The sequence below is a fragment of the Sapajus apella genome, unplaced genomic scaffold, assembly GCF_009761245.1.
Source record: "Sapajus apella isolate SASKATOON/1434 unplaced genomic scaffold, GSC_monkey_1.0 scaffold24, whole genome shotgun sequence".
Taxonomy (NCBI): domain Eukaryota; kingdom Metazoa; phylum Chordata; class Mammalia; order Primates; family Cebidae; genus Sapajus; species Sapajus apella.
In genome coordinates this window covers 15,144,989-15,158,893 of record NW_022436964.1, presented here as the reverse complement: position 1 = coordinate 15,158,893, position 13,905 = coordinate 15,144,989, and the positions used below count along the sequence as shown (strand labels likewise).

The window sequence follows — 13,905 nt, the reverse complement described above, 5'->3', positions numbered from 1 at the left end:
AGTGGTATTATCTTGGCTCACTGCAACCTCCACCTCCCGGGTTCAAGCCATTCTCCCACCTCAGCATCCCGAGTAGCTGGGATTACAGGTATGAGCCACCATGCCAGGCCAATTTTTGTACTTTTAGTAGAGATGGGCTTTTGCCATGTTGGCCAGGCTGGTCTTGAACTCCTAACCTCAGGTGATCTGCCCGCCTGGGCCTCCCAGTGTGTTGGGATTACAGGTGTGAGGCATTGCACCTGGCCACTACTGCAATTCTAAACAATTGTGGTACTTCACCACCATGTAAATTTGATATCCTGTTTCCTACCCATAATAGTAGTACATTATATAAAATATAATCCTAAATAGTCAAGAGTTAAAGTAACAGAAGTCTTCCCCACAAAACTTTTGAAATATTTAAAATCTAAGTAAAAAAGTATACACTTTATTAAATACCTTTTAGAGTCTTTCTATGTTTTATATTGTGTAAGTAACACTGCTATATCTGGATTATAACATACAGAAGTGAGACTCAGGCTTGAGAAAACATAGGATGTAACACTAAAATAACCAAGTAATTCCGCGTGCTCTACAGCTTCATTTGAAATATATGGGAAAAAAGCATATCTAGTCATAATAACTTTCATAAGGCAATTAGTCACTGTTCATGCAATTTAAAGACAACTGTGGCGATTTCTCTAATTTGTTTTTGACATTTCTTTTATGTTCTAGACATAGTGGCATTTTTATTCTTTCTACAAATGTAGGTAATAAAATTATTGATTTCATTTAGACAACAGTTCACACCTCTATCACTCACCACCATCAAAGAAAATAAAATGGAAAGCTTGGTAGACTACACTCAAGTTTAAAGCACCAAAAGTAAAAATAAAATCACAGTTAACACTCATTTTAGGAGACGAAAGGTTTACTTAGAAATTGCAAACATTTAGCAAAGGTAAGACAAACACTATTTTCCATATTCTACAGAAATACAATAATTTATAGCTGGCTTGGTACATGGTCACATAAGAACAATTCTAATGGAAAAAAGAATATTTCATTCTACTTTTCTGTCACTTACTACAATGTAATAAGTGCCAGTAAATCCTGGAAGACAGCTGCATAGGAAGATTAGACTCCTAGGGCTGTTTGTTAATATACATTATTATATTGTAAGAATATATAAACAAAATAGGTAAGATATTCAATTAACATGCAATTTAAGCTATATTATTTTGAAGAAACAGGACAAAATTTAGTGAATACAACTTAAAAATTTGTTAATTGTTATAATCAGTATATCATGATATTTTACATGGTACGGAATTATTCCTCCTTAATGCTTGGCAAATTGGAACAGGTTGATACTACTTCTATAGCATATTAAAATAAAGATGAAGGAAAACAAGTAGATAATTCTATTAGACCCTTTTCTAAATATTCTGGATTTTAAGTACCATAATTTTATGCCTACTTCACCATCTCCAAAGTTAAAATAAAGTCATACTTTGTACTCTGAATCTGTACTGTCCATTATAGTAGCCCTTAGCCATATGTAACTATTGAGCACTTAAAATGTGGACAGTCAGAATTGACATGTGCTGTGATTGCAAAATACACTCAAATCTAAGACTTAGTATGGAAGAAAAAGAAGATGTTTCATTAATAATCTTTTATACTGATTACATGTTGAAATGATATATTTAATATACTGGGTTAAATATGTTGTTAAAATTAATTTTGCTTGTTTCTTTTTTTAATATGGCTACTGGAAAATTTAAAATTATGTTATGGTTCACATTATATATCTATTGAACAGTGTGGATATAGATAATCTATAGTCATTACATTAGCCTTAGAATTAGCATCATACTTAAACACTCTGGGGTACTAACTCAAAATCCCAGAAACCCATAAGCACACTCTGCATATAAATTATTGCAAAATTAATTCATATCTCTCTGCAAGATACGCATTTTAAGTGTAAAAAGAATTCACAGCATATTTAATCCTTAACAAATGTCAATTAGTATATGGTGAGAGCTAAAGGACTTAAATGTAGACTGCTGGAAAAATTGATCAAGAAACATAGCAGTGCAACAAAGGGAAGACAATTAGTATCTTCAGTAAAATAAGTTAGCCGAACTTATCTTTAATGCCCAGGCCTGACCTTGCACCACAGATTATATATGTAACTTTTCCACTTAAACTATAAGAAAATCTTAAAACAATATTGACGGCAGCTTAAATCTTCAAACAATGTAAAATTAACAGGCATGATGAATTCTAATAGCAGAAAATAGTAGCTGAGAACTTTCTTTTAAATAAAAGCTCCTCCATGTTAAATTATGCAACTAACTAGTGTCCAACAAACTTGGGTCAAAAAAAATTAGATGCTATTAAAAAATCATAACTGGCTTTTGATTTTTTTTCTTCCTCTCCTTTTTTAAGCTTTTGTGGTGTATGAATATTTGGCATACTTATACCTCATCTTTTATGTTTTCCAACTCAAAAATAGTAGGTTAATCTAGAATGCATTCCATTATTTTCCTAAAAACAACATACATCAAAATACAACACTGACAGCGGTCACCTCAGTCAGCAGCCAGCATTATAGTCATGCATCAAGAACGTCGCCAGGAGGCAATGCCTAATTACATTTGTACTACACACTCTGTTCCTCGCAACTCTGGTAGGAATGTTTGTGTTTTATAAAACTGCTTTATCTTTTTACATTAGGTAAACTCTGTCAAAAATGCTTTGAAAATTAACAGATGCTGAAACTACTGTATCATTTATAAAAAGTTCCCCCTCATGCTGAAGATGTTCTGAGAAAACAAGCAGATTTTTGTAACTTCACATTTTACCATTACCACTCTTAGGACACTAGAAAGCAAGTAAGATTTAAGAAAAAATAAAACGAACCTAAACCAGGTAGTACTGGATATACCAATACAGATACTGATCACAGAGGACTACAGTAGTTCTCTCTAGAGTTCAGCCACCTGCTTAAGACATCTAATTATGTTTATTAATGTGCATTGCACAGTACTACTTAAACTTTCACATCTCCCATCTTTCGACTATGTTCTGTATAAATAATACTTTTGTTACATGTTACTAACTCCAGCCTAAATAAGCCTAATAAATCATGTCAGTTGATATAATTTTAAAATTCTACACATATATTACTCTACAAATATACTCCTTGGTGAAAAGATGTCAACAGTCTCCTTTCTGAAAACTGTTTGATGTTAGATCAATCAGTGACTATTTATTGAGCACCTACTATAACTGTACTCAGTCTATACTCATTCTTTAACCAATAAGAAAAAAATACCTGCTCCAAATGCAAGATGATATTTGCAAGGGAGGATAGTATACGAACATTTCTAATAGAATGCTCTTTGAGTCAACATCTGGACATGTGAAATTGTATGACAAACCCCAAATTTATTACCTATCACCTTATAAAGATAAATAAGCAATCTAAAGTATGCTGCATAGTCCTTTGAGGAAAGTGACTGCCATACATAAAATTAAGGCTTATTCCCTAAAGGTATGAAAGAAAAGCCAGAATGTTATTGTTTATAAACCACTAAAGGCTTAATATAAACAGCTTACATAACTATATGGTTAATTTGGACAAATGAGCACTTGTGTTAGGTTTCTAACTTTGCTGAAAGGTGTTGGTCTAATCAAGAAAACTGCTTTAAATAGGAGCATTTTAGCATAAATGAAAATAAAAATCCTTTGTAAATTTCACTTGCCTTGTGCATTTGAAACTAATGATGTATTCTATGCAAAATGGTATATTTTTTCTCAAAGCTAAGAATAGGACAATGATAAGACAGATAAGCTAGTTTTATGTTTCTAGCTTCTATCAACTCTGACTTATTGAATTCCTACAACGTGCAAGGCAGTATACAATGTGATGAACATATATGGGGTCTACACAAAAAGGAAACTGAAGTCTTTGGAAGCAAAATAGTTGTCAATTTGAAAACCAATGGTAATCATTTTCCTCAACAGTGTTTATAAAAGTTGAGAATGATGTCAACTAAAACAAAATACAATCATCCCCACCTCTACCAAAGATGGAAATATAATACAGAAATCATTTCCAGAGGAGACACAAGAATGTTCATACTAGAGCCATAGGGACCAAAGCAGCAAGATGAACAATGAGGCAGTCACAGAATATCTACTAGCTACTGTACTGGTAATAGTTTATTAAAAAATACAATCTATACTAAAATTTAAGAGCTAATAATATATTTAGCATATCTTTGCCTTTTCTTTTTTGCTACTGAATATAAAATTTGTCCTAAATTTACTAAATCTTCTATACCCTGAGGAATAACAACAGACTAATAAAAGTAATGTCAGGGTTAGCTTTCTGGACCATTCTATTGTCCAGTAAGAACAAATTATATATAGCTAATATTCTGGAAGCACAAGGTTTCATCAGCAGACTGAACTACTGCCTTGTATTGTTCTTAGCAAAGAGTTTGGTTTTACAGTGTTAACATGGCCTGGTGAGAGTAGAGAAGTCAAAGTTGGGAGCCTGAGGTTTCCTCTCCCACCTAAGATCCACAACTGATACACTGGTTTTCTGTCTTCACCATGAACGTGGCATATTGCTGCCCTTTAGGAATATATTATTCAACAGTTCTCTGTAAAAGCACTTTGGAATCTTTAGCTATATATTTCTATGAACTTATAATGAATAATTATTTGCTATCTTGAAATATGGAATTCCTATCCTTCCCTTCTCCATATACAAACAGATAAAATGATACGTTTAAAATTTCATTTAAGCATTTACTTCTTTTCCTCCAATATCTGAAAGAAAGCAAGTACTGCTTCTCCCCCTTTCAACTATATTACATTATGCCTGAATTTGAGAGGGAAGGAAGGCCCATAAGTAAGGCAAAGGATTCATTTAGGACAACATTCGGGCTTTTATTTTAGGGTAGAGTGCCACTGTTTCCCTTTGAATGCAGGTTTCAGGCTAATCTTTAATTGTCCACATACCATCCTCTAAATGGGATGCCTCTAACCCCCAAAACATTAGTTGTCAGAAAAAAAAAAAAAACTGAATCTTGGTGCGGTGCTTAAAAATGATAACTCATGAAATAATCAGAACATCCTGCCTGCTTTTATGTCTCTCACTATGGAGCCATGCCTAGTGATGGGAATAAATAAAACAGTGGGCCACAATCAATTGTGCAATAAAACTTCCATCCTGTTTTCTTAAACATTAAATATAATCTTGCTCCCCAAAAAAGTAAGAAAGGCACTCAAATTAACACAGTCTGTATAGTTATTTTTTAAAAGACACTATGTGACAATAAGGAATTCTAGGGGTTAACTTCCCAGGGCCTCCACACATCTCTCCATTAAACAGGAGCTTATTACAGACCATACCTAGGTGTGGGGAGGCAGCAACATATAAAGTGCTAGGGTTTGCACAGTTCTATTTGAGAAATTTATTCAAGACAAAAAGTTCAGTTGTTATCATGTTCAAATTTTCTAGCATACTTTAAATATCTTTAAGTTTCAAAATATAATTTTCTAGTAGCAAAATAATAGCTTAAAACAGCTTTCTTGGGAAAAAAATCATGTTACTTCCCTTTATAACTAATTCTTTAGCATCTTCTATAACTCAGGGGAACTAAGGTAGGGATTATTAGACTGTTGTACAGTAGGTGGTATTTGCCATCTTGTGAAACTGACAATTCATTTGTTACAATATTAAAAATTCTTTTTACACACACATACAGTACATGTGTGTGTGGCCCAACAAACACAAATTGGCATGACCTGAACATACCTAAATAACATACAATCTACTGAGTATATGCTTTCCTACAAACTACTGCATAAAAATCCAAAAACTTTTGTTTCTACATCTTGTATCACATAAGCCCTTATTTGAAAATTTAAGTACTTTTACACATAACCTGTATACATTTAACCCTATTATAATTAAGCCTTTAAGTGAGAACTGTACCATAGGAATAAGAAATATGACTCAAAGTCTGGGCCCAGAGTTTCTTAAGAGGTATTAAAATGCTAAAATCTAGAAAAGACAAAGGGGACATTAATATGTATCAAATCCCTAAGCTTAAAAAATGACTCACACAGACTTAAAAAATATCTGAAAGAGTCACAGTTCAAGTTACAGGGAAGAAAGGAGAAGCACAAAATGATGATATGTGCACAGGTACAGGTCAGTAAGTCACTGAAATCAAAGAATTTCTTCAGATGACTAAAAGTAGTTCTGGCTCTGTATGCAGGATTTGTCTTCTAATATCACAAATGAACAGAAAGTGGTGTTCTTAATGCAAGTGCGTTCTTTAGGTCTATAAATTTTTAACATATATTATAGTACAGTTAATTGACAATGACAGAGCTGTATTTTTTGGCTGGGATTTAACAAGTTTAAACAAGCTAATGAAATGAAGGAAAAAAAAAGTCTAAATCAACTTATTCTGTATGCGATAGCTCTTCCCAAGTACTACGAAGCTAGAAAGCATCATTCATTCACAATCCATTGCACTAATCCATCAATCTCTCAATCATCACTCATTCTATCACTCACAACCAATCTTTCTCTTCTTCCGTCATTCATTAATTTAATAAATATTTAATGAGTCCTCACAATGTGCAAAGCACAAGTAGAATCTGGAAAACACTATATTGCCAAAATAGGTACACTAAAGTACACTAAGGTACACTAAAGGTGGGGTGAAGGTGGTGGTGGACAGTTATAGATCTTAATGCTTTTCGCTTGTCAGTAGTATTCTTAATCCACAGTATGGTACAATTCACTGTTCTTCCAGTGAAAGTTTAATGAAATATGTGTCAATAAGCCATTTTTTCCTTTTAACAATTAAATAGTTATAGAAAAATAAGTGAAGACTAGCAAGTCCCAGAATATAAACAGATCCTTTCCACTACAAGAGTTCAAAGACATTATCCTGCTACAGATAGTGGGCTTAAATGTTGACCACTTAGGGAAAAAACCAACCATATGTGGCAATATTAGGATTTTCTGTGAATGAACAATTTAAAAATGCAAACTCTAGAAATACAGCAGCATACAAAAGTCACATACTAACAGTATCCTTTGGATATTTGTATTTCTGCTTTCTACTTAAAACTTTTAGGAAAAACCAAGATATATTAAAGGATTGCACGGCTTCAGAAAAGCGTGGGTTAAGAGCCTTAGAAGACATGGAAATAGTTAACTCCAAAGATGGGCAAGATAATCAGCGGAAGGTACACAAAGACATAGAGCACTATAAAAATTTAGCTAATATTTTATAAGGTATTGTCTACACTCATTTCCTGATTTTTTTTTTTTCCACATCAAAGCATAAGAAGCCCTATTACTAAGAATGTGAAAAATAATTCTTAGGAAAAAAGGTAATACTGAGTGAGGCCAGAATCTGGCAACATATTTTAGTGGAATGGGCTCGATCACCCATGTCTTCTTTGTGTAGTTTGCCCCCAAACCCTCACAGGAGCTAAAAATCATAAACTTATGATTTTATCCATAGAGGTCTAGGTAGACCTTGAGGTATTTGATTCAAAATATGCTTTGCACACAAAGGGCCATGGAATTATATTCATAATGTTTTTTTTTCATCTAAACAATATAAAAGCTATAAAAAGGTAATTTTTGACTCGAGAGAAGAACAAATTCTGTCTACTGGGGCCAGGCTAGACAACTTTTCTGGTGTTCTCAAGTCTCACTCATTTCAACAGTCTGCCACTCAACATAATCATGATGCCCAAGTAAAGGACCTATTTCTTCTTCAAGGCAATGTACAAGTCCAGGCTTTCCATAACAGTGAGATAGAAGAGGTTTACCTTTCCTTATATCTTAATCTCCACTTTACAAATTACCTAGCAAGTAAAAAGAACAACAGAAAAAGCATGGTTGTCACACTTATTTCTGTCACTATTACTAACATTCTGCACAAAGATAGGACAACTGACAGCCTCCATCATTAGGGAAACTTTTAGAAGGGCTACTCTTGTTCATATTTCTGGTATATGCATGTATTTTAGATGAGGTATGAAATTCATTGCAAATGGGGGTAGAAATCTTCAGGACATACCCCTGAAGTAAGAAAGGAAAGATACACAAAAATGACACACAAAAGTGACAAAAAGTATGTAATGGATTGGTAAAACAGAAAGTATATGAAAAGAAACAGACCATTTACAAAAGGGAAAATAAAAGAAAGCAGATGTTACTTGGCCCATTCCCCACCCTCACCCCACCAACCCGAAAAACTCAGCCCTTGTTATGGAAAACATAAGCTACAGCTATAACGTGGATACTTTGGTACCTCATCCCTGATTAAGTTCAGTATCAAGGTTTTGTTTTTCACATACTATTCCTTCCCCTGGCATTTTCCAGTAAACTTTAATAGTCACTTCATGATAATTTTGTAGTTTCCATGATGTATCCTCAATAATTTAGATTTTTTTAAAAGGAAGATTTTTATGGATATATTTATTTATATATTTCTCCCACTGTCATACGTGAATTTGAAATTAAAAAGTGGTAATAGCTAAAAATGGCATTCCAGGTTTTCAGAAAAAAAATCAATTTTATAAGGACTGACGTGTTTTGGTATATAACAAATTTGAGGTAAAAATAATCTATCAAAACTAGCAATAAAAATAATTTTCCTTTACTGCAATTACATAAACTCTTAGTTTTTTTTTTTTTTTAAATAACCATTTTAAAAATGGATTACATTGGAAGCATTTTTTCATATAAATTCCAATACTTCTGACTTTGGTAATTGAGTAGAACGTGCTAGAGAAAGAGAACCAGTTTATATTTTTACACATTCACCCATCTAGCCATTTGATATTCAAAACAATTACATCAAGTCATTCAACATTCATACCAACATTCTTAAGTTGAACTGCAACATAAATGTTTATTTTCAATTTGTTTTAGAGACAGGGTCTCAACTCTATTGCCCAGGCTGAGTATAGTGGTGCAATCATGGCTCACTATAGCCACAAACATGGCTCAAGCAATCCTTCTACCTCAGCTTCCTGTGTAGCCTGGACACAGGTGCATAGCACCATGCCTGGCTATTTTTTTTTTTTTTTTAACTTTTTGTAGAGATAAGTCTCGCTATGTTGCCTAGGTTGGTCTCAAAAGTCCTGGGCTCAAGTGATCCTCCTGTCTTGGCCTTAAATTTTTAATTTTTAAGAGAATTTGCTTGCCTATGCAGCAACTGGACTGAGGTGGGTAGAGGTATGTGTGTGAACCAATCAGGAAAACCAAATGAGAAGCCCCATGTATAGAAATACAAAGGGTGAGAAGTTAAACAGAAAATTTAAGACTCTGTTTAGCAGGAAGAAATTACACAATTATATTATCCCCACAGGAATGCCAGTTATTAACAAAATAAATACAATGAAAGATTTACTATGGACTTTTAACCTAAAGATGAAGAACATATGGTTAGCCAATAATAGTAAACAGTTCATGCAACTATGTAAAGAATAAAGGAAAACAATATTGCACTAAAAGGGGAACCTTGCAGGACTAATTCACCTCTTTCATTGACTCAAAGTAACCAGCCATTTCCTGTATGCATTGGCAAACCTGGCTTGCTCTACATTCCGACAAGTCGACAATACTTGATCAATGAACCTGTGCTCCATTTCTAGGCCTAGGGAGTCTGGAGCTGGTGTCCGCTTCAGGCGTTTGGTTTCCTGGGAGTAGCCTTGCTTGCTAGAGTCATTCAGTCCATCTACTTCCATCGCCTGGGACAGTTGGGAGCCTGCTGGGATAAGGTGCAAGTCACTCAAAGTCCCCCCAGGGCTGTCTGCAGGTGACAACTGGGTCATGCTGTGAGGAAACCTACCATTTAAGTGATGCTGAAGGTAGAAAATATGCCGCCTGTGACAGAGGGGAAGGAAGAGAATAAAGAAAATCACATTACAAAGTCAAGCATTTCAGGAAAAAAAAGTTTGCAATTTCAAAACATACAGTATTCAGTTCACTGCCCCCTTCATAACCAAGTTATATAGAGAAGGAGGAAAACCAGTAGAGATGATGTTTCAGGGTATTTGGACAAAGAAGGCCTCACGACCTCAGCTTACTGGTTTGTGAGAAAGGATACGATCCTAAGGTTTTTCATAAGCATTTACTGAGATGGAAATGACTTGGAGATGGTACTCTCTGATAAAACTAGAAACATGTGATAGTCCAATTTCTGCTATAAATTATAAATAAAAAAACAAAACAAAAAACTAACCTCATTGATATCCTAGAAGATAAGTGATTCAAAAATAAGCCGATTGAACAGTTCCTTTAGAGGCTTAGTCAATGGCCTCTATCATATAATAAAAATAACACATCTGTTGTAGTGGGTCTTATTCCCCAAAAATCAACTGAACTTTACCCTAAATCCATTACCAGCTACAGTTTTAAACATCCACATGCACTGGGGATGTGCCGGGCTCTGAGCAAAACATGTTAAAAGACACAGTTCCTGTTCTCTAAGGAGAGAGAGCAATTCTCCTGCCCTTAGATCCACCTAGAATTGTTTGTTAAAAATGAAAATTCCCCTCGAGAGGCTGACGCAGGAGAATCGCTTGAATCCAGGAGTCGGAGGCTGCAGGGAGATGAGATCGCGCCACCGCACTCCAGCCTGGATGACAGAGTGAGACTCCATTTTTTTTTAAAAAATGAAGATTTCCGTGCCTTATATCCAAAAATTTCAATTAAGTGGGGGGCACATCTATGTACAATGAACTGTATAAGTTCTAGGTTGTTATATCTCATCATTCATATTAGCAACTCTAAGCCCTTAAAAGAATTCTATTCATTTTCCTTGCATATTCTGAAGTAGACAGGGAGCACATAATGTACCAATTTTACAGGGGGTAAAACTTAAAGGCTAGATAAGCTGCCTAATTGCAATGAGTCAGCAGTAGAAAACTGGGCTATGTAATACAGGCATACCTAGTTTATATTATGCTCTGCTCTTATGTGCTTTGCAGACATTGTATTTTTTACAAACTGAAGGCATGGTAATCTTGTGTTAAGCAAGTCTATCAGCACAATTTCTCCAACAAAATGTGCTTACTTTGTGTCTGTGTCACATTTTGGTAATATTCCTAATATTTCAACATTTTTCATGATTATTAAATCTGTTATGTGTTACCAATATTATGTGATCAGTGATCTTTGATGTTACTACTATAACTATTTTGGGGTGTCACAAACCACACACACATAAAATTAAAAACTGAATCAATAAATGCTGTATGTGTTCTGACTGCTCCACCAACCAGCTCTCCCCCGATTTCTCTCCCTCACCCCAGGCCTCCCTATTCCCTCAGACACAACAATATTGAAATTAGGCCAATCAATAACCCTACAACAGACTCTAAGTGTTCAAGTGAAAGGAAGAGTCACATGTCTCTCACTTTAAATCAAAAGCTAGAAATGATTAAGCTAAGTGAGGAAGGCATGTCCAAAGCTAAGACAGGCTGAAAGCTAGGCCTCTTGTGCCAGTTAGCCAAGTTGTCAATGCCAAGGAAAGTGTTTGTAGGAAATTAAAAGGGCTACCCCAGTGAATATACAAATGATAAGAATGTGAAACAGCCTTACTGCTGATAGGGAGAATGTTTTAGTGTTGTGGATAGAGAAGCAAATCAGCCATAACATTCCCTTAAGCCAAAGCCTAATCTAGACTAAGGCTCTAATGCTCTTTAATTCTGTGAGGACTGACAGAGGTGAAGAAGCTGGAGAAGACGGCTTTGAAATTAGCAGAGATTGGATCATGAGGTTTAAGGAAAGAAGCCATCTCTATAACATAAAAGTACAAAGTAGCAAATACTGATGTAGAAGCTGCAGCAAGGTATCCAGAAGACCTAGCTAAGTTCACTGATGAAGGCAGCTACGCCGACAAGAGATTTTCAATGTAAATGAAATACCCTTCTATTGGAGGGTGCCATTTAGGACTTTCATAGCTAGAGAGAAATCTATGCCTAGCTTCAAAGCTTTAAAGGACAGTCTGACTCTTGGTAGGGGCCAATGTAGCTGGTGACTTTTAAGTTGAAGCCAAGGCTCATTTACCATTTCAGAAATCTTAAGAATTATGCTAAGTCTACTCTGCCTGTGTTCTACCAACAGAACAACAAAGCCTGCATGAAAGGACATACGTTGACAGCATATCCGTTTAAAGAATGGTTAACTGAATATTTTGAGCTCAATGCTTGTTCAGATAAAAGTATTGCTTTCAAAATATGACTATTCATTGACTATGCACCTAGTCAGGTGAGATCTCTGATTGAGAGGTACAAAAAGATTCATGTTGCTTTCCTGACTGCCAACACAGCATTCATTCTGTAACCCATGGATCAAGGAAGAACTTCAACTTTCAAGTCTTGCTAAGAAATATATCTCATAAGGCTATAGCTGCCACACATAGTGATTCCTCTGATGTATCTAGGCAAAGTAAATTGAAAACCTTCTGAAAAGGGTTCACCATTTTAGATGCCATCAAGAATGTTTGTGATTCATGGGAGAAAGTCAAAATATCGACATGAACAAAACTTTGGGAGAAGGTGATTCTAACCCTCATGGATGACTGAGGAACTCAAGACTTCGGTGGAGTAAGTGACTGCAAATGTAGTGGAAATTGTAAAAGAACTAGATTTAGAAGTGGAGCCTGAAGATGTGACTGAAGTGCTACAGTCTCATGATAAAACTTGGATGGATGAGGGGTTGCTTTTTATGGATGAGCCAAAAAAAAAGTGGTTCCTTGAGTTAGAATTTACTCTGGTGAAGATGCTGTGCACATTGTTGAAATGACAACAAAGGGTTTAAAATATGGCATAAACTTAGTTGATAAAGCAGCAGCAAGGTTTGAGAGGACTCCAATTTTGAAAGAAGTACTACTGTGGGAAAAAACACTGTCAAACAACATTACAGACTACAGAGAAATCTTTCATGAAAGGAAGAGTCAAACTTCATTTTGATCTTATTTTAGGAAATTGCCACAGCCACCCTAGACTTCAGCAACCACCACTCTGATCAATCAGCAGTCATCAACATTGAGGCCAGATACTTCACCAGCAAGAGACTGCAACTTGCCGAAGGGTCAGATGATTGTTAGCATTTTTTAGCAATCTAGTAGCTTAATTAAGATACATTCTTTTTAAAAGACATAATGCTACTGTACACTTCTTAGACTACAGTGTAATGTAAAAGTAACTTTTATATGTACTGGAAAACAAAAACAAAATGTGTGACTCATTTTATTGCTGTATTCACTTTATTGCAGTGGTCTGGAACTGAACCTGTGATATCTCTGAAGTATGCCAATAGCTTAAAAGATCTATCTTCTCTCTTGAAAATGTGAAATAAGAGTGTCTTGGTTTTAAGAGAAAAAAAGAATTCTCTACTAATGAAGGTGCCAAAGAGGGGAGATGATCTTGTATGTTCTGAATATATTTAGTAAGGAAAAGCAGCTAACAAGGTCTCCTCAAATAACTTACCAGACAGACTAGGCTGGAGAAAGAGAGAAAATCTCAATAACTTTAGAAATATGCAATTTTAAAGAATACCTGCCTCCTTCCTGCCTAGCACAGGCAAGTCTTTCATTTACAAATACAATGCTATGGCCTAAAGTAGAATCTGTATTCATGAAGATGAAGATACTTCCAAATAAAGGAAGATCCAAAATAAATGAAGCTAGAAAGGTGGGTCACATATCTGAGCTTTATTCTAACATACTATCAAGTGTACTCACAACTCAACAGGTTGCTAACCCTTTTTCACTCTTTCCTACCAGACCTTCCCCTCTCTCAAAGAGAAATTCTTTTAACACTTTAAACAAAAAGTTTCGAGATTATACTTCA

The 13,905-nt window shown here is 35.1% G+C and overlaps 1 protein-coding gene across 4 annotated transcripts in view; it reads right to left on the bottom strand.

The window, feature by feature from the left end:
* Positions 1-892: 892 nt before the first annotated feature.
* Positions 893-13,905, bottom strand: part of PTAR1 (protein prenyltransferase alpha subunit repeat containing 1) — a 49,960-nt gene continuing 36,947 nt past the window's right edge. The window contains exons 7-8 of one of the 4 annotated variants that reach the window (XM_032290937.1): positions 9,897-9,931; positions 893-9,815 (exon numbers count right to left, since the gene is read on the bottom strand). In XM_032290937.1, coding sequence (XP_032146828.1) covers positions 9,589-9,815; positions 9,897-9,931 — 262 coding nt within the window. In that variant the 3' untranslated portion in view covers positions 893-9,588. Of the gene's footprint in view, positions 9,932-13,905 lie in introns of all 4 variants that reach the window. The other 3 variants (XM_032290939.1, XM_032290936.1, XM_032290940.1) reach the window with 3 other exon arrangements.